Below are 25,106 nucleotides of genomic sequence, written 5' to 3'. Positions count from 1 at the left end.
AGTGCTACCAAAACAGCTGCAGTCACACCGGACACGAATAAAATCTGCCCATTCACGTGATTGAAAGAAGATTTCATCCTCAAAAAAGGGGTCTTTTCTTTTTGTGTAGTGTATAATTTCACATTCTCATGCTGGGTTCATCTAGAGGAACTTTAACCCTACAAATCTGCCAGTCTTGGAAGTGTGGCCAATAGAAAACACAGCCATGTGGCCAGGGTTGTGCATTTCTGGAAGACTCAACTGATTATTATTACTGTCTCAGAACATTCTGTTTTATACAACAGCAGTACGTATGCACATAATTTAGCAACTGGTTAGCAGAAGCTATCACAAACTGCCAAAATATATAATAATATTCTATATAATAAGCTAACAAAACTGCAAATAATGGTTAGCATAATGTCCCTTACAAACAACCAGCAGTTAGCGAGCTAAGATTAGCTGTTCACTGAACCATTACTTTTCCTCCAGAGAAACGTCAGGACTGCTCATAATCGGCTGAAACTTGTGAGGCAATCATCCAGTTTGACCACAGTTTAAGAGACTTAAAATGAACTGATAGAGATATATTTACTGTCCAATCTGCTACTGTTATAGAAGTACTGACAATACCCATCATATCCAGATAAACCCAAATGAACTCTATACAAGTTAATGCAATGCAAGGTGACATATATGCAGTCGTATCTCAGTAGTTAGCATTCAATACCAAGGAGTGGGAGGTTGTGACCTCAAATCTTGCTGTCACACTTATAACTGTATGGGATTTTGCCTTAGTTTGGATAAAATAAATCCAGACATTACAGAGAGAGCAGCCATATAATAGCACAGTGAAGAGTTCAACACTCTTCAGTATCATCTGCACACATCCGTGAACTACTATTCCTTTCACATATAACCCCAATCAGCACAGGAGAGAGATGAGATGAGTTACAAATCAAACTGTTGATGCATGCATGTTGAGGTTGCGTGTGGAAGAGACTTCTGAGAACGTGCACGCTCGGTGATGAGACAGATGTAGACAGAACGTTGCTGAGAAGATACATGATTAATACTGATGAGCTATGGAAAAGGAGTTTAGCACTTCGGACACACATTTATCAACCGTTTATTAAAGCTGTGTGTGAATGATTGTGTAAATCAAACCAAACTAAAAATTTCTGCCAGATTTACAAAATTTTCGGAAACGCTGATTTTCTTTGTATTCATGTGCAAATGCTGATGAATGTCCATTATCCACAAATAACCAGACGTGTGTAAGGCACAGCATTTTGGTGCATTTGGTGATGCCCCGAAAATTATTTATTTATTTATTTATTTGTTTGTTTGTTTGTTTGTTTATATATTTATTTAATTTCCCTCATTTTCTTCACAATTTAGTCTTGGGCAAATCCCACCCACCAATTCCCACCCATCACACGACAGCTACGACCAGGGAGGGTGAAGGCTATCATGTGCGTCCTCCAAACCACACGCAAACCACATTTTTTCGAACCACTGCTCATGCTGCTTCACTGGGCAGCATAACAAGCTCGGAGGAATGCACTATTGCTACACTAACCGTGATTGGCTAGTGTTGCTGTGATTGATAACGCAGAGAGTATGACACCCCTCTCACCCAGCTTTGCTCTCTTGGACTCCCGGCCATGGATGGCTGTGGAATCGTCAGGATTCGAACTCGTGCTCTCCGGATATATTAAAAATATATTTAACAGCGTAACAGTGCCTGAATGGTCAAAATCTAGAGCCAGATGACAGAAAAGGTGAATTAGAAGTGAATTAAGTGAGGTGAAATAAAAATGGAATAAAAAATATACTTGCACATCTACTAAACCCAGGTGATAAAAGCAAACAAAGAAACTCTGTCTAATATATATATTTTTTTATTCAAAGTGAAGTGTCTCGTTGACTCTCAGCCTGATATCCCTTGTGTCTTCCCCGTTGTCATGTTAGAAAAGCAGAAGGGCATTTGTCTGCAGGAAGCGAATGGTCCACAGCACACTAGGGAGTATACGACACATTGCAGCCTGAGACATACCTGATCGGTCACTTATCAGTCACTTAGTGCTGGCTCTAGTGCTCTCCTTTCTTTATTTTTTTCATATTTAATATTTCTTTAGTCAATGTCATTAATGACTGGGTTTCACAAAAGTTTAATTAAATTTGTGTGTGTTATTAAACATACACAAGCAATCTATACATAAAATATAAAAGTGCAGTAACTCATCACGATTTATATGATTTAAAGCCAATGATGTCAATAAAGACAAGGTTTACATTAGTTAGTCTTCTTATGCATAAATTTACACACACTCAGGACCACAAGTAGGATACAACATTTTTGCAAATGTACAATTCTCAAGTAGGATACAAACCCACAGTGCATGACTGATGGGTACGGATTGTATCAGCTGTAAATAAATGTTTTGAAGAATGTGTCAAAGTAGCACATCTAAGCAGAACAGCTCCCACCAAACTTAAGATTTTACCAGTGGAACAGTGCCTTTACATTTTTAACATATTTTGCACTAGTCTTTCAGTGTTACCCAAGAGGAAGGTTTTGAAGAAGTAAGTTCTTGTCCACTGTGCCATCATGCCTAAGGCCAAAGTGTTTTGGTAAAAGATTTTACAGAAACATATTAAAAATTTAAGCCAGGCTTCTAAGTGCCAGTTGTGGAAGCTCACTGCCCTGCACAGTTTTCTGTATTCCCAACACACATTACTAAACCTGTGAGGATTTGGGTCAGCTGTGTTGGGAGTAGAGACAAGAGGAAAACATGGATGTGTGCAGGGTAGTGTGCAAGTTTTTATGGCTGGAGTTTTGAAACTCTGCTTTAAAGTGCAATTCGGATAACAAACACTTTCCTTTATAATCTTCACTAGGATCTGGCTGAAATGTTGGAATTGCATATGACATTTTCTGATCTGATCTGATCTGTTTCATCAATTGCCACAACACAGAACGCACGTGAACACTGGGGATTTACACAAAGGCACTGCAGTGACACAGCAATGATCAATCATAAACAATGCATTAAAATGAATGACTAAACATTTGTTTTTGGATTAATCAAATACCTTTCACAGCAGTTGAAGTCCAGTGCGATTTAATAATATGTAAACACGTTCAGGAATGGAGCTGTCATTTTTATTTATTGTGCAGTCAAGGCTTTATTTTCAATTCACACTGGCCACCAATGGCACAAGTATGACACAGGAGAAATGTAGCACTTGTGCTTTCTCATCATGTATAAGCAAACATAACCTGTAAATGTCTGCAAGGAGCATCCATCTTATACGATCAAATTAAGATGAAGCGACCCAGTGATGTTACGCTTAGTGTGTGTGATCACGGTGGATTTCACACACTTGCTATAAAAAGCTGTGTTGAAGATATTGCAAAGAGGTACTGTTACTGCTTCAATGGGCTTTTGACTCTATTACCAGCATACTATCAAATCGTGTTTAAACACATGCTGATTGAAAATAAAGACGCAAGCAAAACAGCACGACTATCAGCTGCAGTTTAGTTTTATTGAGGGTGAAAACACTACAGTTTTTATCCGCAGTGGTAAAATCTCATTTTGGACAGGCCACATCAGCAAATTTTGTTCATTCTTTATTATCTATTCTATCAGTTAACACCAATAAACTAGGCTCTGAAAGTAGAGTAGAAAAAAAAGTGTTAACAGAAGCTATTAAAGTATATGGAGTATTAGGTGATAATATTTAATATATGGATTTTTTAATATATATCTAATTTCCAAATATCGGAAATATATAAAGAGATTTAAGAAGGGGTTATTTCTGCTAAGAGCATACAGATAGAGCAGAACATGTCCTCACACGTCATTAACTTTTCTTTTTACAACATATTTGCAGGACACTACACTGGGTTATATGTTTCAGGATTCCAGGATTTTCAGAAGTCAATCACTGAATCACACCAAAGGCCAACAGCAGATTGTTTTTAGACACAGCAAAAACTGTACAGTATCGCATGCAAAACAGGGGTGGTTGATATGAATACTGCAGAAATGCTGAGTAGTAGGTACTGTGAGCCAATTCAACATGAATTTCTGCAAATTGAAACGAGGCAGCGAGTCGTATTAGGTCTGTGGGGCCTTGTTTTTGACACATATATAAAAAAAAATTGTGAGCGCAGAACCTCCTGAGAATTTAAGCACTTGAGTACTTGCTCATTTTCTCACTAGGAATTTTGACTCAAGCTGCTCAAATCCCTAGTGCAAATTGTTGTGGGATACAATTTGTCTTAAACTACACCACTGTCATGCATTTAAAAATGATCAATATTAGATATTAGCTAATACTCAGATATTAATACTCATTGATATTAGTATCACTTTAAAAATGGAAAAAGTGGAATCGGGTCATCCTTAGTCAATAAATTTCATGATTCCAGTCACTAAAACAGAACTGTATTCACTTAAGCCACCAGTGCCCCAGAAGCCTCGAACTGGTCTGAAACGTTCGCAGTACTAATAAGGTATTGTTTCTGGAAAAGCCTAAAAGGCAAGATGAGGACACTGTTGTCTCATAGTGATATTATCGTCTGTGCCCAGGTGCATCCAAGGCCAGTTATTACACTGATAACAACAATACAAGCAATCTGGGGAGATAAATATGTTTTCTACAGAAAGGGAAACATGTAATTGTTGGCACCCAGTTAGGGATGATATGAGCTTAAGACTAAAATAGGCATTTGTACATACAGGTTTTCACACACAAGTAAACTCCATTTCCTTTAACCGACGATCAGTTGTTGTCTTTTTTTTTCTCTTTATTATTTTTGGTCAGTTATTTTTTGCTGCTCAGCAGTCTATTTACTCTCTCACACTCATTCTCTCTCTCACCTCCTTTCTTGTAGAAAACCAGTTCGGTCTTGAATTCCCGTCGGTCGTCCAGAGCGCTCTGGATTTGCGCCGTCAGCCTGTCGCTCGTCTCCGGCCCATACAGAAAGTTGCACGCACAGCTCTTCTGCATCAGCTCAGCGCGAGCGTAGCCTGTCAGCTCGCAGAACCCGTCGGAGCAGTACACGATGGGGTAGAGGGACTGTACCTGGGCATTCCCCAGCACAAAGTTGCTATCTGTGACAGAGACAGAAAGGGATTATGGGAATTTGTTGTCCTCTATGCTTTAGAAGCTGTGCTCTATTTGTGCTTTCCTGTATAGCAGACAGATGTAGAGTAATTAATGACTGTAAGAATTCTTAAGTATGCCCAAAAATAGCATGTTTATTTGGCAAGAACAGGTTTTATGATGCAAATATTAAAAGTGGATTATAAAAATGAAAAAGCATGCCTCTGATATGAGGCCTGCTCTTTTCATTTTCTCCTGCTTTTTTGTCTATATTCCTGCAGAAGCACAAAACCTCTGTACCATCCAACTGTCTTTCTGACAGATATGAGACACCACCTCTCTCCCTCATGCTCTCCCTCCTGCTCTCCTTTTTTGTTGATGCCCGCTTTTCTTGCACAATATCGACTATAAAAAATCGACTTGAGTGAGGAGTAGTATTAGTGATAGTAGTGAGGCCAACATCACAGTCTGAAAATTTGTGATAGTCACAAGATATCACACTGAAAAACATGAAAAAAAATTGAAATTGCATTTGAAGGCAATATTAAATATACAATATTAATTAATTAATTCATTAATTCATTCATTATTACAAGTTAAGTTTATGAAACGTCCTTGTAGAGGCCACCACTTTTTTTTCATATGATGCACAGGAACAGGTTGGAGAAGACGGCATCTTAATTGGAGATAACACTTATTTAGAAAACCTGATGCATACTTGATATAATTTTATATGGCATGTTAATTATTACAAAAAATGATCAGCTTAAAACAAGCACATATTACCTCAGATAGTTTTGGATCTTGTTGTTACATTAAGTTGTGTGTCATATCCACACACACACACACACACACACACACACACAAATTAAGAATAATTCTGAACTATTCTTTTAATGATTGGTTCAGTCACTTTTGTTTTCACTCCTGTCTAAGATTCTGGATTCTGCTGCTGTCAGCACAAAATATTAAAATTAGATATTTCTAGTTCATCAAGCAAAAAAAAAAACCAATGCTGTATCAAGTGCTATTTATAGGCTACGATTAGATATTTATTTGAATCAGCCCACGTTTTTCCCTTCCCTGATTATCTTATATCTCACAAGCTTACAGTGCTTGTGTTTAAAGGTGGTTATCTAGACACAGCTGTAAAACACCTGTCTCAAAATCTATAAAAATGACAAATCTGGCAACCGCAGTACTGTGTAGATAATTTTAATAATCTAAACGGGCCACCCAGGAACTGATGTTAAGCATCTGCATAAACCAAATCTGAATACTGAGAACAGTCCCCAAATAAATACTGATGTAACTTTTTAATTTGTCACTGATACTTCCTCAGATGTGGTTGAAGGCAGACTATTATTATTATTATTATTGTTATTATTATTATTATTATTATTATTATTATTATTATTATTATTATTATTGTTATTATTATTATTATTATTATTATTATTATTTAATTTTCAGTACTACTATTATTCTGTCACTTGCCACTGTTGCTACAACCAAGGATACATGTAACGACTCCTGTAGCTTTATTGCATGCTAGCGTGAACTCATTGCAACATAGAAATTTGCAATGACATTTTTATTTTATTATTTTATTTTAATGTCATTTTTTATTTTTAATGGCCTTTTTTGTCACAAATATTTATTACACACTGAAATATCATAAATAAATAAGCTACAAGCTGCACAAGTTCACCTCTAAGCCTTCCCCAGAGGTTTCCTTTAAACAAACAGCACAGGATGCAGCAGTACAGAATGAAATCAGGCAGAACTGGTGAAGACAGGCATCACTACAAGAAAAACAAAAGCCACGAATCAAGCCCAGAACAACAAAACAGCCGGACTGGCCTAGCGTGTTCAAAACAAGCACAATCAAATCACAGTCTGAGACCTCTGTGTGTGTTACCAACACACAGCTACCCTTCTTCCCTTCATAAACTTAAGCCTAAACTTAAGTGTATTTTCACCCAATGGGAATTTATTGCTTCTTATTCAGGCACAAATATTGATATATGGCAACCCCACCCATTTCAGGAGCTGATGGAGACATAGAATAGGCTGATCAGCTATATGAAGAGACATGTTTTTGGAGAATTCATGTGAGACTTGCAGTGAAATGATGATTATGTCAGAGAGTGAGCAGCGCTTCTCAAACCTGTTTGGGAAAGGCACACAGACAGGATGTCAGCACGGCACCTGTCTGCTAAAGGGAGATGAGAAAGGGAATAGAGCGAGACAGAGAACAGAGAGCTGCCAAATCCACTCTCATGGAAAAGACAGTGAGTGAAGGAGACAGGGGCTGATGCACTGATTAGTGAGTTGAGCCACAATAAACGAATGAGCAAAAGACGGATGTATGATAAAGCCTGGAAGAATCTAGACACCACTTGAGATTTCTGTTATTCAGTACACATAACAGCAGCAACATGAAGCCTGGACGGAGGAATTCTATTCAATTCAATTTTATTTGTATAGCGCTTTTACCAATAGACATTGTCACAAGCTTTATAGAAATATATAACTTTTAAATTTAGAAATTTAACCCTAATGAGCAAGCCAGATGTGGTGGCAAGGAAAAACTCCCTGAGATGATATGAGGAAGAAACCTTGAGAAGAACCAGACTCAAAAGGAAACCCATCCTCATCTGAGAAACACCAGATTGCAATTATAAATAAATCCCTTCTATAACTGTGTACTATATGGTCAGAAAGTGCCATTGTGTAACCAGGAAATTCATTATCGTTTTATCATGAAGTCTATGTTGTTGAAGTTATCAACTGTTCACTGATGGAGACTTGAGTGCAAAAATTTTTGTGGCAGTTGCAATCCTAAAGCTATCATAGCAATCGTAGTCCTAAGCCATCATAGCAAAACTGTTTGTATCAATTGCAGTCCAAAGCCCTCTTCATGGTTTCTAAGTGGTACCATCCTCAGTAATCTCATGTATCTTTAGGCTGTCCATATGGGTCTCTCCTCAGCAGCAGCGAGTGGCTTCCTAATGATGAGAACTCCAACCAGAAGTAGGGCATCAGGCTGGATCAGGCAGGTCCGGGGAGCAGAAGAGGTCAGGATCACTGGTGTAGCTCGACAGAGAGACATTCCTCTGCTCTACAGCAGTGTTGGGAGATGGACACATGGCTCTGTAAGTCATCATTAAATATGATTCAGCTCTTTCATGACATCCTGTGTGTGTTGGGCCTGAGAAATATATTTCACCTTTACAGTGTAAATTGCTTGTGTTTATCTGCACCTTCATGCAGCTAATTAATATCTTAATGCAAGCGGTATGTAGGTGATATGTAATATATATATATATATGTATAGACATATGATATACACACAGTATATACAAAAAAATTGTAAAAATATATAAATGTTTTGTATTTTATTTATAAAAAAATATTTAACACTGAAAAAGATTTTTCATTTTTTTAGATAAGATTAATTGCAAAACTTTAACATCACATCACATCTGTCGGTTTGTAATTATTAAAAAAATAATAATAATAAACAGATATCACAATATGCACTTATAAAAGTATATTGTGACATAATTTATCATGATATCGATATTATTTTGATACGGCACATCAGGCTGTACTGATGGCCTTAAGACTCCTACAGCAGAAAATATAACAGATGGGTTCATATCACTGTAATACGTAATGTCATTCATCATTATAATACGTACTGTTATTCTGAATGACTATTATATGAGGTAAGAGTGCAAAGGTATCATATAATATTTATCCATATTAATAATTAATGTAAAATAAACAGCCCTCAGACACCAAAATTGATCCATATACTATACAGAGGAGTGAAGCAAAAATGTATATTAAGGATGCAGAGACATGACTAACATAACTATCGAACATACAGCTCTGATTGTCATATTGTCTTTGCTGATTCTAGCTCAGTTCAGACGACATTTTCTCTCATACTTTCTACAAATCTTCGAAAGCTTCGAAGAACAGTCATATCTACTTTTTTCAGCAGATTGAGCAAGACCTTTATGACATTTTCTTTTCTTAGGATCATCTTAACCCTAATCTGCTTCAGCTTTAACAGAACTTCTTCAGACATGTCAGTGAAGTGAGATAATTCTTCATTCAAAATCATCATCCATTACAAACCCCCTGTCTCTCATTACATTTCCCTCTGCATGTGTTCCACTGTTTATTCACAGCTACTGAGCGTTAAAACGATGACTTCCTCCAGAAAAGTGAGGAAATGTACAAATATTTCTATAACACTAAGTTATAGAAAAAACGGTTGTGTTAACACTATCAAGATAAACTCAGCACTGACCTCAAAACAAACCACTGCAAAGACAGAGACAATTTCTTTGGTGTTCTCTTATTATCCTAATAATAAAAAAGTGGATGAAATTATACTGAAAAACTTCAGGATGACCTTTTTTAAGGAGTTCCACTCATCTCCTACAGACAGGACAAAATATCAAAGATGTGCTTGTCTAATCTGAAACATGCAACTGTTCAAGATGTTCCACATGCAAATTTGTTAACACATAACTCATCTACACACGCAGAATTTCAGACCCCCCGTGGAATAAATGTAATATTTTCTCTATTATTCCACAGCACTGTTGAATTCTAGTTTCTGATTGGTCAGACGGTGTTGATTAATTTTCTGTAACAGCAGCTCTGACAGTCTATCAGGACTTCTACAGTGGAATAATAAAAAAAAAACATGTTGATATGGTGACATTTTGGTGTTGTTTCTGTTGTTTTTGGAAGGAGTCTCCAGTGTCAGAGCTTTGTAACAGTCAGAGAAAAAGCTGTAAGTTTACATTTACTGATACAAGTCTTCAGGAAGGTTTGCAGTTTCTCAGAAACGTGAGAGTACATTTTGTCTTGTTAATGTTGAGAAAGAGAAAAAAGAGAGGCTGGTGAGGGGATAACTGTTTATAGCTGCTATAACACAAGTGATAACAGGAACTAACCTTTTCCATGGACATTCTGCTACATTAAATGTAACTATAAACTGATAATAAGCATGATGTATCTGTTTGTATTATTCATTAATGAATAAATATTGGTCGAGTTGGCAGATTGCTGTGGTATAGAAGGAATAAAACACTTCAGAATGTGCTGTTATTGGAAAATAATGAACTTCAGGGTGGTAACAGTAACTGGGCTTCACACTGGGCTATCACAACATGCCATTATTGATTATTTTCCTAGGACAGCATGTCCTGTTGTGTTTTATTCCTTACTTATTATTTAACTATAATATTTGACTAGTACATCATCAACCATTTCAAATATCAGTTGGTTTAACCAATTGTGCAGCACACGGCATGTGTATGTCTTGGGGATTTGTGTTGTTTGTGTGTGTGTGAGCTGAGTGCTGCTGTAATATTCTATTCTGTAATATGCTGTATGCTGTAAGCTTCTGCGCTAACAGCTGAGATGTCATTTCTGTATACAACTTCATATCCAATGCTAATCTCTCTCTCTCTCTCTCTCTCTCTCTCCTATACAACTTCATATCCAATGCTAATCTCTCTCTCTCTCTCTCGCTCTCTCTCTCCTATACAACTTCATATCCAATGCTAATCTCTCTCTCTCTCTCTCTCCTATACATCTTCATATTCAATGCTAATCTCTCTCTCTCTCTCCTATACAACTTCATATTCAATGCTAATCTCTCTCTCTCTCTCTCTCTCTCTCTCTCTCCCCTATACAACTTCATATCCAATGCTAATCTCTCTCTCTCTCTCTCTCTCTCTCTCTCTCTGTGTGTGTGTGAAAATGTCTACTCTGTCTCTGCATTTCTGTCCTCTGGGTGTTGAGTGTTGTCCCAGGCAATGATCAACCTTACACTCTTGGTTTCATTATGAATTTCAAAGCAGACAAGGGATTCCTCAGACTCAAGAGCACATCACTCTGGATTGATGGCCTCGACGCCAGCGGCCGAAAAAATAAATTAGATGAGTGCATACTTTAAACAGCCAAAATCCCAACTGTATATAACTGACACTGACAAATTGGGATTGGTCTAGTGACAATATTCAGTGTTTGCATATGCCTTACCTTTAATATACTTGATATTCTGTTCAGGGAACATCCATAAATGTGAAAAATGATTTCACCACTAAGCACTTTAACAGGTTAGTCTATAAGGCTGCAAGAAACTGCGCATCAACAAGCTTTACCATACCACAGATTTATCGCAATATTCTCTTTTCACACTGCTATTCCCATTACTCTGACAAATTATCAAAAACATGGGATCAGCAAATAGCAAAATGGTCCAAAAAGATTCCTTCATAATTCATACGCTGATACCATTACTGAAGAAATCCCATTCCTGTACACACCATTCATAATAACATGCGCTGACCTCAATTTCCAGTCAGTACAACTTCATGAAGCAGCAACTTATTGAAACGGAATCAATCATGTTTTGGGGAGAAGAACGTTTACTTGAAAATGTTTATTTGAAGTGTTCTCATTGAGGTGAAAATGGAGTTGTTCAGAAATGAGAGTCTCTAAAGGGCCACCAGTAGCCATTCTGACGAAATGGAGTGAGCTCTCTAAAGCAAACGTTTTGGCAAATCACCATTTACATAACTATGTTTGAGAGATCAGAGATGATTAAGGAATGTCATTTGGTGTCGTCGATTTATGGTTTTGGGCTGAAACCAAGCTGTTGACTTATAATGAGACTATTTCATGACAGGGCTATGAATTAACAACACAAGCTTACAAGCTGGCTCAAAGGACAAGATCCAAATGTCGATATTTTATCCATTTTCGGTAGAGTCTGTCATCCCAAACACTTTTATAAATTATTATTTTGTTTCATTCCTATTTTGAACAATGTATTTTCATTAATGAATTATAACAGCTGATGGAAAAATAAACCACTCTTATCTAAGAAAACAAGCCTTCTTCCATCCTACATGACTATTTAGCTAATAACAAATGAACCAACATTGGTATATAATAACATAAAGGTCATTCTAAATTAGTTCCATGTATTGAACTGGTCAGGAATCCCCAAGGACCTGAGCTCAGTGCTTTTGGGTTTTCATGTTCCTGACCTCATCAACAGCCTCTTTGTATCTATTTGCTCTGCTGCATGTTCTGATTTGTTCTTGTCATTCTCTGGAAGCAATAAAAAGTGTTATTTGCACCACTTTAACAGCACTGTCAAGAAATCTTTTATATTATCTTTACCTCAAATACAAAGCCTGGTCTCCTCAGTACAGCCGTTGCACACGTTCATTAAAATAGAAATAAAAAAATACAATTAGAAATATTCCTTCTCTGTTATTTTTTGGAAGTTATTTCGCGTGCACTGGTAATCCGATTAATATACACACTGCCTGGTGAGCCACGTCATCATCTCTTCATCTGTTTGGATTTGTAAATGTATTTGCTCATGGTACACATGGTTCTGAGTGATATATTATTATAGGAAAATAATAAGCAACTCTCCTCTAATGTGTCTGAGTGTACTCTGTTTAAAAGAGGTTTAGCTTGTTGAATGTCTTTGTTAGGTGTGACGAAATTGACGTACTTGTTTGTGATGTTTGTGTATGTATGACGTATGCTCTATGAGCAGATGTGACACATTTAGCAGCCCATTAGACATGCAGCTTTAAAACATGCAGTTTCACTAGTTTTTACACCAAGATTCTAGAAATCTCATATTATTACGTTCATTCACTCATTCGTACATCTTCAAAAATGTAGTACATTTTCAGTATAGTCCTTTCATAAATCACTAGAGTACGGTGGAATCTGTACTCTGCACGTATATGCAGAGTTTTACGGTAACACCATGCACTTTGTGGTGGGTGGTGAGCTGCCACTTGCTTGGTGATTACTGTAAAACCCTGTATATATGCACACTCCAGTTTCTACTTCAACTGGCTTTACTTTTCTTTTCTTTTCTTTTTTAAATAATTTTTGGCTGAATTTTTTCAATTGCATCCCTAATAAATCTAGTTACTTTATGTTAAGTATGTACTTGTCGAATGATAGGTAAGTCAAACATACACTGATAGATTTTATTTCACATTAACTCAAAACATTCTCCATTTACCATGACAGAAAATGAGGACGCTGAGATAGTACATCTTCCAAGCAGAAAAATAGAGAAGAGACAAGAGTTCAGGCTACTAAATGTGAGATGGGAGGAAGGGGGCGGGGCTTCCATGGTATAAGTTAATATCAGAGAGTTCAAAACCCTTATGCAACTGTCAATCATTCCAGATTCACATGTTGAATGGCTCCTCTGCTGTATTTATTGGGGGAAAAAATGAAGACTGTGCTTTTTGTGTTACCATTGTTGAGCGATAACTCAATGGAAGTGTACTCCGGTATTAAAAAGCGACGTTCCTACACAAAATGAGTAAAATTTGGCAGGTCTGCATCTGACATAGTCTCACATAATTTTTAATGTATAAATGTAAGTAAATGAAGGTAAGCAAAACGTCAGACATAAAAAAATCAACCTGTGCTGAGAAAACACCTGGCTACCTGGTTCCAAAAAACATTTGGATTTGTGAAGCAAAAAAAATAAATAAATAAATAAAAATAAAAAAATAAAATAAAATCACAAACAAACTGGCTAAATTTTAGCACACTGAATAGAATATGCAATCAGCCGCACCTCCAAAGTCTCCATATTTCGTTCCTCACACTTCCCACTTTTTTTTGTGTGATTCTCCCTGAGAAAGAGAAACACACTTTGCCTTTTTAGTCTGCACTGGTTATTTTCAAGACTTAACTAATGTTTGGGATTTTTAATTGAATATTCACAGGTTTGTTTTCACTCTAATCAATTGGCTTGATGCTGGAACTCGCACCTGCTGACTGTATTTTCATTTCACAGTGCTTTTGGACTATTGCAGTCAGTGCTGTAATTATTTGTAATGGCTGTAATCAAGCGTGTTAAAATTCCACAGCGCAATCAATTACTGAATTAACTGCTTGATCAATCAAAGAACAATATATTACTCTTTGTATTGCTCTGGTGTTGTTTTCACCTAGATTTGTGTGTAAAAAGAAAAAAAAAAAGAAACTTGTTTCTTTACTCGTTCATGTTTTCCGAATATGTAGCCGAGCACCGATCAGCTGCTTCATCAGTCAAAGCGGCCCATTGCTTGTTCAGAGAGTAATAAATTACATAGCTTAGCTGGAAGTGTAAGCGAGACAGGGCCAGTGTAGACTTGAAGCCGAAGCATCTCAGGGGACGTCTGGATTCTGTATCTATTTGCTTTTGTGTTTACAGAATGCCGTGGCTCAAATCACAATGTACAGCGAGAAACCTGACACAAGACATCTCACTAATAATTTATTTGATGCGTTCAAGAAAAATCTTAAACAAGTAGCTGTTTTTCTGAACTGTGTGTAACTTTGCCAATGATGCTGATTGTGTTATAAATGTGCAATTTTTATGATATAAAATTGCAGTTGTGAGGTGCATTGTAACCGAGCGGTCTTACTGCGCAGTATCTTCAAACTCCTGCATTGCTGCAGAACTTCCATAAATAAAATAGCGTCTTCCAGTGGGAGCTGCTGCCCATAAATGATGGTTGTGTGTGTGTGTGTGTGTGTGTGTGTGTGTGTGAGTGAGAGAAATCATTTCTGTATTCTCATTCCTACTATGGCAAACATTCTCTGTTTCATATGAAACTTCAGTCAGGGTTGTGTGTCCTGAGCATTTGTATAGTAATACTCAGTGCTGTGGTACCTGAGACTGGTCTTGGTCTTGAGACCACAAAGTCTCAGTCTTGTCATAAACTTGGGTGAAATTTTACTCTCTCTTGTCTCAGTCTCAGCCTAGGAATACCTGAAATATTTTTTCGACAACCCCAAGACCAGACCATCACTTCCATGAACAAGTACTTTATAATGTTCCAGTACTAAATGTGTACCTCTGCATGTAGAGATATATAGCGCTTATACATGTCAAGTGTTTCAAAATCTTCATCCTCTTATGTTCAAAATAGGGCTGCACAATATATTGATATATCGCAATATGCATATGGCAAGGGCTTGCGATAACTGAATTATTTTAACACTTCAAAAAGATATGAAAAGTCAAAGTTTTAGGGTGACGCAGATAGCAGAGAATGCTTTCTTTTCCTCAAAAGAACATGAAACGTATGTTGGTTATGTCATTTTCAGTTTTTAAATATATAAATATATAAATATATATAAATATAGTTTAAATTGATTTTACACACTTCTAGCCTTATCGTACCGCATATCACATATCATATTATTTAACAAGTTATTGCGTATCGCATTTTTCTTCAATATTGTGCAGCACTAGTTCAAAATAATAGTACTTATAATGCACAGCTGTATTTGGTCTCAGAAGTTGGTATGAGCCAAAAGAAATTCTTGTTTTTAATTTTAATTTAAATTTTTTCTTGTTTTTAATTTTTTGTTTTGCATATTATTTACCTGTTGTGTGCTTAAATCAAAAGAAATGTGCTTTGATTTGTAAATCTTTACATATGCTGTTGCATTTCTTAAACAAAAAATAATCTTTTGTATTATTAGCAAAATTATTAGCCATTTCATTTACTTCACACATGCTCCCTAAACCCCCAAAGCAATGATATAAAATAGGATTACACTGCAGCGCTTGCTAGAAGAATGGTCAATGCTTATCATGTCCTGTGTATGTCCTGTCTACTTATTTATACAAAATCATAATACCAAAGTAGATGAGTTATTTTATTTAATTCAAGAGAAAGGTACTCTTGAAGTTAGGATGATACTACAACCAGCAAATGAACACATCTGGGGAGCTCATTTCAGTCTTGACATGGACTCAGCTATGGGTGGTGTTGGTCTCGCCTTGGTCTTGCTGTCATACGTGGTCCTGACTCGGACTCCATTGGCTATGGTCTTGGTCTTGACTCAGTCTTGGCTAAAGTGGTTTTGCACCCAGCACTGCTAATAAGTTCTGAAAACTGATTTGCTCTATTCTGTTTTCTATTTGTTGCAGTATCTTTCCAGCACACTACAGTTTAATGATATACACACAGTGCTGTTCTGTGTGTGTAGTGTACAGAACAAGCTTATTAAAAGTTTTCTGTTCCTGTTTTTTAGCCTAGAACTCACGTGCACACACACACACACACACACACACACAGGTTTAATGCTTGCTGGCAGCTGTGAATATTACATACTGTACTGAGAGGTAGAATAGAACACACAGCAGATAATCATAAATGCACAGAAGAACACACACAAACACACACACACACACAGTATATACACAGATACAGCTGTTACATGAACGTACCCAAACACAAAACATGATAGCAACATCCCAAAGAAACAGAACTGTTAAAGAAGGATCCAGTGCTGTGTGTGTCTGTGTGTGTGTGTGTGTGTTTCGGGTGTACTGTGCTTCAAGAGCCCTTTGTTTTTTCATTTTGTTCCCCAGAAATCCTAATCCATGCATGGTGGAAGCAAGCGAGCGTATCAAAGCATCACAGCTTCCATTAGCTTTAATGTTATTCCAGTTCATGATGGCTGGCTAAGAAGAGCAGACAGACAAGTAAAGATGAATGAGAAAGGGAAAATACATCTAATATTCCCTAGCTATGAGCCTGATGCGGGATATTTCTAGCAGGAAAGAAAAGCTGTAATTTCCAGGTTGTAGATAGTAATAGTAGAAATTATTATAATTATTATTTGATCATGATGATTTTTAAAAAAAGGCATGTACTCTATATGAGGCCTAGTTTGGATACCTGAGCTAAAGTGCACAGTGAATATTTGTTAACAGCTTGATTAACACTTTTCAGTGCTCATCGGTGATAGGAATATGACACAACAGTAATTCAGAATCCAACCTCGTCACTCACATGCTTTGATTCTGACAGGTGAACTTACAACCGCTGTCAACTCCCTGCTTATAACTCAGTTATTCATTTACAGCACATTATTCATCTACTACGATGAATTATTCAGTGAAACTAATAATCAGGAACATGCATGTACTGTAATTATGACAGAAAGAAATGTAAGTCTGTTATATAAAAGGCGTTTATCAGTGTATCAAGTTTCTAAACTTGATCTAATCTCAGCAGAAGTGTGCTGATAAATCTAAATATTAAGATTTGAGGCCAATATACAAACTTCTTCTGATTGATCAGCTTTATCCAGTGAAACATTTCTGGATGACTCCGTCCCCATCCACAGGACACGAGGACTGAATGAGGATGAAAATGATCTAAATGATATGCTATGGCCTTCGCAGTCACTGGACGTCACCCCAAATGAAAACCTTTAGCAGATTTTGGACTGATCTGTTAGACAGAGCTTTCAACCATCATCATCAAAACACCAACTAAAGGTATATCTTTTGGAAGAATGGTGTTTGTTACTCCAGTATATTTCCACAAACTTAAAAAATTAATGGCAAGGCGTAGCTTATTGAAGCTGTTCTGGTGGCTCATGGTGGCCCAACACCTTACTAACACACTTTCTGTTGGTTTTCTTTTAATTTGTCACCCGTATGTATATACACTATTCACTATACACTATATATAATTTTTGAGCTTTCAATCTAACCATCTTCAGAAATGAAGTAAAATATTTTCATCAGAATCTAATTTATTCAAGGCAGAATCTAATTTATTCATTTACTGTTTTGCTTTAAAGTGGAAATCACCAGTTTCAGCAGGTGCTCTCAAGCAGACCAATCCTCCTAATAAAGTGTATGTTTGATGGAAAATTGGGATGTACAGCCTCTGAATTATTAACTGGCCATATCAATTATTTTACAATTGATAGGAGTAGTGTAATTTCACTGAGATGTCGCATCCAGATATGACTAAGGATGTCTGGGTCACATTTATCAGAGAGATGTGATGACATTGAAGAAGTTAAGTCAGAGGTTTCTTTACTATTATGCAAGTAATAATGTCTAATCGCTATTACTGCCACAGACAGAACATAAAGTTACTGAATGAGTAAAGCAGACTGCCACTAAATTATACCAATCTGTCATACAGATCCAGCAGTAGGTCCACGCTTACATTCCTCAGTCTTGTAACTCTGTACCTTATATAATGATATAATATATAATATAATCTGTACCTCAATAATGAGCTTTAGGATAATAGCAGTGCCAATTAAGTGTTTCATGCTTAATCAGCGTGATCAGCGTCTGAGCCTTTTCTGATTAGAACTTCCGGCAAAATAAAAACAAGCATTCAGTCTATTTACACCTATTCTTCACTTATATTTTCTTATTTTGGAGTATTGAGCCCATTGCTATAAAGTATACATAAGTTGTCCAAGAACTTTTCACACACAGCACATCCAGCTCTAGCTCTCGGAAAATTCAGAGTCAGAACACAAACACACATCACATAAGAAAACCTTAACCAGCTCAACCATGGAGCATTGAGCAATTCTACAAAATATGACGGATTCACACTATATTGCCAAAAGTTTTGGGACGTCTGCCTTCACATTCACATGAACTTTAATGACATCCCATTCTTAATCCGTAGGGTTTAATATGTAGTTGGCCCACCCTTTGCAGCTATAACAGTTATAACTAATTATAACTTGCAGCTATAACTCTTCTGGGAAGGCTTTCCACAAGGCTTAGTGTGTTTATGGGAATTTTTGACCATTCTTCTAGAAGCGCATTTGTGAGGTCAGGCACTGATGTTGGTCGAGAAGGCCTGGCTCTCAGTCTCCGCTCTAATTCATCCCAAAGGTGTTCTATTGGGTTCAGGTCAGGACTCTGTGCAGGCCAGTCAAGTACATCCACACCAAACTCGCTCATCCATGTCTTTATGGACCTTGCTTTGTGCATTGGTGCACAGTCATGTTGGAAGAGGAAGAGGCCCGCTCCAAACTGTTCCCACAAGGTTGGGAGCATGAAATTGTCCAAAATGTCTTGGTATGCTGAAGCATTAAAAGTTCCTTTCACTGGAACTAAGGGGCCAAGCCCAACTCCTGAAAAACAACCCCACACCATAATCCCCCCTCCACCAAACTTTACTCTTGACATAATGCAGTCAGGCAAGTACCGTTCTCCTGGCAACCTCCAAACCCAGACTCGTCCATCAGATTGCCAGATGGAAAAGCGTGATTCATCACTCCAGAGAATGCGTCTCCACTGCTCTAGAGCCCAGTGGCGGCGTGCTTTACACCACTGCATCCGACGCTTTGCACTGCACTTGGTGATGTAAGGCTTGGATGCAGCTGCTCGGCCATGGAAACCCATTCCATGAAGCTCTCTACGCACTGTTCTTGAGCTAATCTGTAGGCCACACAAAGTTTGGAGGTCTGTAGCAATTGACGCTGCAGAAAGTTGGCGACTTCTGCGCACTGTGCGCCTCAGCATGTGCTGACCCCGCTCTGTGATTTTACGTGGCCTACCACTTCGTGGCTGAGTTGCTGTTGTTCCCAATTGCTTCCACTTTGTTATAATATCACTAACAGTTGACCGTGGAATATTTAGTAGTGAGGAAATTTCACGAATGGACTTATTGCACAGGTGGCAACTTATCACGGTACTGCGCTTGAATTCACTGAGCTCCTGAGAGCGACCCATTCCTTCACAAATGTTAGTAGAAGCAGTCTGCATGCCTAGGTGCTTGATTTTATACACCTGTGGCCATGGAAGTGATTGGAACACTTGAATTCAATGATTTGGAGGGGTGTCCCAAAACATTTGGCAATATAGTGTATGTGTTATTTTCACACCTTTTTAAAAATGTGTTGAAAACGATACTGACAGATAGTAATAGGCACTGTCTGTCCTTCTTTCTCTCTGGCCCCCTTCATTTCAGTCACTTTTCCAATAAAAACATAGAAGAAGTGAATGAGTAGCAGCCTATTGAGTGGCTATGCACATGAATAGATCTTCCGGTTCACTCTGCCTGTGAATGCGTAATGCAATGTTACTGTGTGCATAATCTAAGACTCTGCATCTTTAAAATAAATATGTAAATAAATACAATCAAGCTAGCCATGTGACTATTCAGCAAGATTCAGAGCTCCTCATCAGGGCCCCAATTTTTCAAGTTTTCCTATTTTCCAGGTTTGAACACACCTAAATCAGCAACAACAACATTGAACATGGAGTAGAGTTGTGGTAGTGGACAGCCTGAGTGACTAGATCAGGAAACGTCAATTTAGATCACTCATTAATGTGAGTGCTTTAATTTTTGGCCCACAAATGCAGATCTGTATAATCATCGTAACTGCTGAACCTTTCCTCACAGCATAATCACAATATTAACACAACTCTCTATATAAAAAACTATAGATCTGAAGACAAAGCACCTTTATTGTTCTGAATTTAAAAAAAACTCTATACCTATGATTAGCCAGCAACTTTCAATTTTATCATGAAGGAAAATCCAGAAGATAATTTTCATCCCCTGCCTTATCAAAAAAACCCACATTTTCCATCTTGTTGCCAATGTGTGTTTTGTATAGCATGAACTGATGCTGAAAAACATCCAGTCAGAGCTGGAATGCATTGAACAGAATAGCTATGGAGGTCTGAGAGAGGGAGGTATGCTGATGGTGTGTGTGTGTGTTTGTTTGTGTGTGTGTTGGGAATTTGCTTAGTCTAAGAATGAAAGAGCCTTTTTGGAGCCTTTGAAGGAGCCTGATGCATCCATTAAAGCATGAGGGTAAAAATAGAAAGACAGAGCATGTGTGTGTGCGTCCCTCTTTTGTGTGTCACACAATAAACACAATAATACATTTCCTTATGCACACCATGCACGCAAACGAGTGGGCACCAACTGTGTGACATAATCATGAAGGCAGGGACATGAAGACAGTGGCACATAGCTGTTTTGCGATTTCTTCCACTTCACCTCTTTCTAAACACAGTAAGAGGACAAAGAAACCCAAACCGAGACAACGGGCAATTTATTAGCACTGAAGAAACACTGAGTTGGGTGGCACTTTGGCAGCATAATTGCCAAGCCAAGCTCTCTCTGTCTCCCTCTCTCTCTCTCCCTCTCCCTCTCTCTCGCTCTGTCTCTCTCTGATGTGGTCCCTGGGGTCTCCGGAGAACTAGAGAACTGAGGAAGCAGCTCCCTCTGATTACTGGTTATACTCTAGTGAGTGTGGGAGCATTCATACCATGAACAAAAGCGCCCACCTGACAGAATGAGAAAGAGAGAGGGATAGAGAGAGCTGTGAGTGAGAGACTATGCAAATGTCTGTTTGCAATAATGTAGTGTGATGTTAGAAGGTGAGGACGTAAATATGGGGTTTGATGGAAAGCCGGAGAAGGATACAGATAAAGGAATAGCGAGAACATTCAAAAATGATAATTAACTCAATCATGAGGCGTGGAGTGCGACACGGGGTAGTGTTACTGCCTCACGGTTTCAGGTCCCCGGGTGGAAATGATTTTTTACTGTTTCATTGTAAAGGGGAAAAAAGAATGAGTCTTGTGAAAAAACTACAAAAGCAGTGGCTGCATTTCAGATGGACTGCCAGAATGCGCTTAATAAATAAAATAATAATAATAATAATAATAAGTGTAACTGCCATACAGGACATATAATTTGTTGACAGAAACTCTTCTCACCCCATTTCACTCCTACTATTCACTTGCCCAAAAAGGCCAACACCCGTGCACTCGAACTTTTAATTTCTCTGTCAGGGTACCTCAAAGTGTCAGGGGTTTTTTTTAGCTAAGCTGAGGTTAATTTTCCAATTATGTTACCAATTATGCTACTGTTTAGTCATATGGATTAGTGAAAGATTTCCTACCTGTTCTGCTTCACTTGTAAAAATGCAGCTGAACTTTTTTTAATGACTGCTTTCTTTCTTTCCTTCCTTCCTTCTTTCTTTTCAGTGAAGGCTCAGTTGAGGTCAGTAGACCAGCCCACCTGCCCTGTGTGCATTTTCTGTGTGGTTCACCTGCCAACAAAGCTGATTAGACCTCTTTTAGACAGATTGTGCTTTTGTTTGGCTACAGTCTGGTAATGAATGGACTGTAGATGTGTCACTCTGAGTAGCTTCCTGTGGTGATAAATTAGGGCTGTGGTTTATGAAATCACTCTTCACATGAATCTTAATGAATAATAAAAAAACAGGGAGTGAATAAATAATAATCGGAATCTATGCCCAATTTAAATAAAACTAGGAAATGTGCTGTTTGAGGCAAAGTATTCTGAATCTATGAACACAGTGTAGGTTCAGTAGGTATTCATAAAATACATTTCTTTTTAAATACAAAAAGGTCTGTGGCTGCATAAAATTGAGGAATCCCTGGTTTGGGTTATCTAGTGATCCAGAAAAACAGCACAAAAAGTGTGTTCAGAGTAACCCTTGCAGATATGAGAAGCACCTATAATTATTTAAAAGCATTTGCCTAGGATCTTCACACAAGTACTTCACAGTGTGCCTATGAATGAATACAAGCCTGAAGGGGATAGTTAGCATTAAGACAAATTGTGTGTGTGTGTGTGTGTGAGAGAGAGAGAGAGAGAGAGAGAGATGGTGTGCAGAGCAGAGAGAGATAGTGTGTGTGTGTGTGTGTGTGTGTGTGTGTGTAGAGAAGTTGTGCTGAAGAGACTCTTGACAGCAGGACAAGACATCCTTCACCTCTGAGCAAAAGCAAGCCAAAGGAACATCATTCATGCTGAAACCCAAAAGGAGTTTGTGGGACAACTACATGGTAATTATCAGTTGGTTGTTTTAATTAGAGAACAAAGTATTTAAGCTCAGAATATCCTACAGGCATCACTGTGATGGTCTACTACAAATGTAATTAAGAGCCAGTATTGTGCAGTATTTGCCAGCTGGTGTTCCACATTTAAACTTTTAAACCTGAGCTCAGAATGAAAAGATATTTCAGAGAGGTTTAATTATGGCATTTATTTAAGAAAGTTTAATATCATATACAACACCATTGACAGTATTGATCTGTTTTGGCATAGCTGTACTTTAGAAGTAATGATTACTAACTAAACTGAAGCAGTAATAACAACGCGAGCCATCACTGGCCTAGAAGACACCATCCTGCTTATTGCTTGTAACCAGCAGGATTAAAAGATCAAAGAACTATCACAGTTCGACTGCACAGAAACGATTATATTATGTAAGGAATAAAACACAATGGAGAGCACTGTTACAAGAAAATAAATGACGGAGTGGTGTGATACTGTTTGCACCCCAAAGTTTCTAGCAAATCCGAAAGTGTTTTATTCTTTTTAAACAACAGCAATTTGCCAATTTTTTTATTTATTAAAGAACGACATGTTTTGTGTTTATAGTTGAATTCAATGTTTCGAAACATCCATGAAAGAAGCTAATTCCTGTTATCACTGATGATACAGAAGCTATAAACAGTCCATCACCAGCCTCTCTTTTTTCCTCCTCACAGTAAACATCAGCATATTAACAATTACAAATGTTTTTTTCAATCTATTAATGTGGAGCGTGCACCACACACGTGTAACATGTAAGTTATTACTATAGAAAGACTGTTAGAACAATGCGTTAATATAAACCTTGTAGCTGGCACTACTGTCAGGGCTGCAGTTACAGAAAATTGATCAACACCTTTTGATCAATCAGATTTGAGAATTCAACAACACTGTGGTAAAAACTGTATTATATACCGCTGGGATAACTGCACGTTTGACTCATGTCAGAGTGTGAGCACTTCCTCTATCTGTCATTATGTTTCTTTGTGTTGTACTATTACCATGCACTTGTTTCTGGTTAAGTTGAACCCTAGTCTTAGTGCTTATATCACTGTCAGAAACCTTAACAGCTTTGTGTTTGCAGTGTATTCCTCTACCAAAAGAAAACACATATAATTGTAAATTGTAATGAACTGGTCTATCATTAACAGCGTATTCATGAAGCGTTTATATCTTCGATGTTGAATGATCTCTGTGCTTCTTATATAAGTGACTTTGGCCATACATTACACTGGAATGGTACCATTATGAAATTCCATGCCCCTATATGATGCATATTCCATAGAGTGAGAGGGATATGAAGTTTAAATATCTTAAAGCTTCATAAATGCGCTGTAAATCACAAGACAATATAAAAACCTATAAGATAAGTGCAGTATCATCCATCTATATATTTATACTGTCAACCCATAATAATAATCTTCTCTCCTTCATGTAATAACAAAAGCATACTATTAACCCAGTAAAATAACCTCACAGGTTTCACATAAGCTGTTTATAAATTGTTCAGGATCACTTTATCAAATATTTTTGCAATGCTTGTGAATTTGCTATAAAGGTCCAGGGTAGGTACACTTCACATAAAGTGTTACCCAAAAGACTAATATTAACATTCTCATATTGACTGACTCTAGAATGATTTTTGCCTTGGATGATATTGCAACGATCTTTGCAACATCTCTCACTCTGGAATAGTGAAAAGCGCAATACAGACTATAAATCTTCTGCCTGATTAGCTCACTTTTTTCAACAGAAAAGGTTCTTTACAGATTCAGTCTCATTCTCTCCCTGCGATTTGTTCGTCATCTTAGGATGCTGCTGTAACAGTGTGAAATCTGTACAAAGCTTTTGAAGAAAAAAAAAAAAAACGCTTATGTTCTTAAGTTCAGACGATTTTTTTTTTTTTTGGTATTAGCAACAATATGGGTGTCCATATGTGAGAAACTTTAAACAACTCGCTGAACTAGGAGAGCTCTCTGGATTTGTACAGCAGGAAGCTTTGGGCAAAATGGTGTCTGTGAAAAAAAAAGAAGGAAAATGAAAAAGAAAATGTTTGTGCTTCCATTACAGAGACTATTAGATGTTAATTGGGTTTGAGTTGGAACTGAGCTTAAATTATCTTATATAACACACAGGATGTTGCATGGCCTGAAGCTTGTAATCCACAAAAAAGCAAATTTCATTAGCTGACTTAAGAAACATTTTGCTTATTCGTTTTTATTGCATATTGTTTGTTCTCCTCCTACCATCACATTATAATACAGCATCCTGACTGTGTGT

The 25,106-nt window shown here is 37.5% G+C and overlaps 1 protein-coding gene across 1 annotated transcript in view; it reads right to left on the bottom strand.

Moving 5' to 3' along the window:
* kcnh3 (potassium voltage-gated channel, subfamily H (eag-related), member 3) overlaps positions 1 to 25,106 on the bottom strand; it is a 135,449-nt gene that overhangs the window by 49,120 nt on the left and 61,223 nt on the right. Inside the window, exon 2 of the mRNA XM_026947191.3 lies at positions 4,875 to 5,108. Within this exon, the coding sequence (XP_026802992.1) occupies positions 4,875 to 5,108 (234 nt within the window). The remainder of the gene's footprint in view (positions 1 to 4,874; positions 5,109 to 25,106) is intronic.

This window comes from Pangasianodon hypophthalmus, chromosome 5 (genome assembly GCF_027358585.1).
Source record: "Pangasianodon hypophthalmus isolate fPanHyp1 chromosome 5, fPanHyp1.pri, whole genome shotgun sequence".
NCBI lineage: Eukaryota > Metazoa > Chordata > Actinopteri > Siluriformes > Pangasiidae > Pangasianodon > Pangasianodon hypophthalmus.
This window is presented reverse-complemented; position numbering and strand designations above follow the sequence as displayed.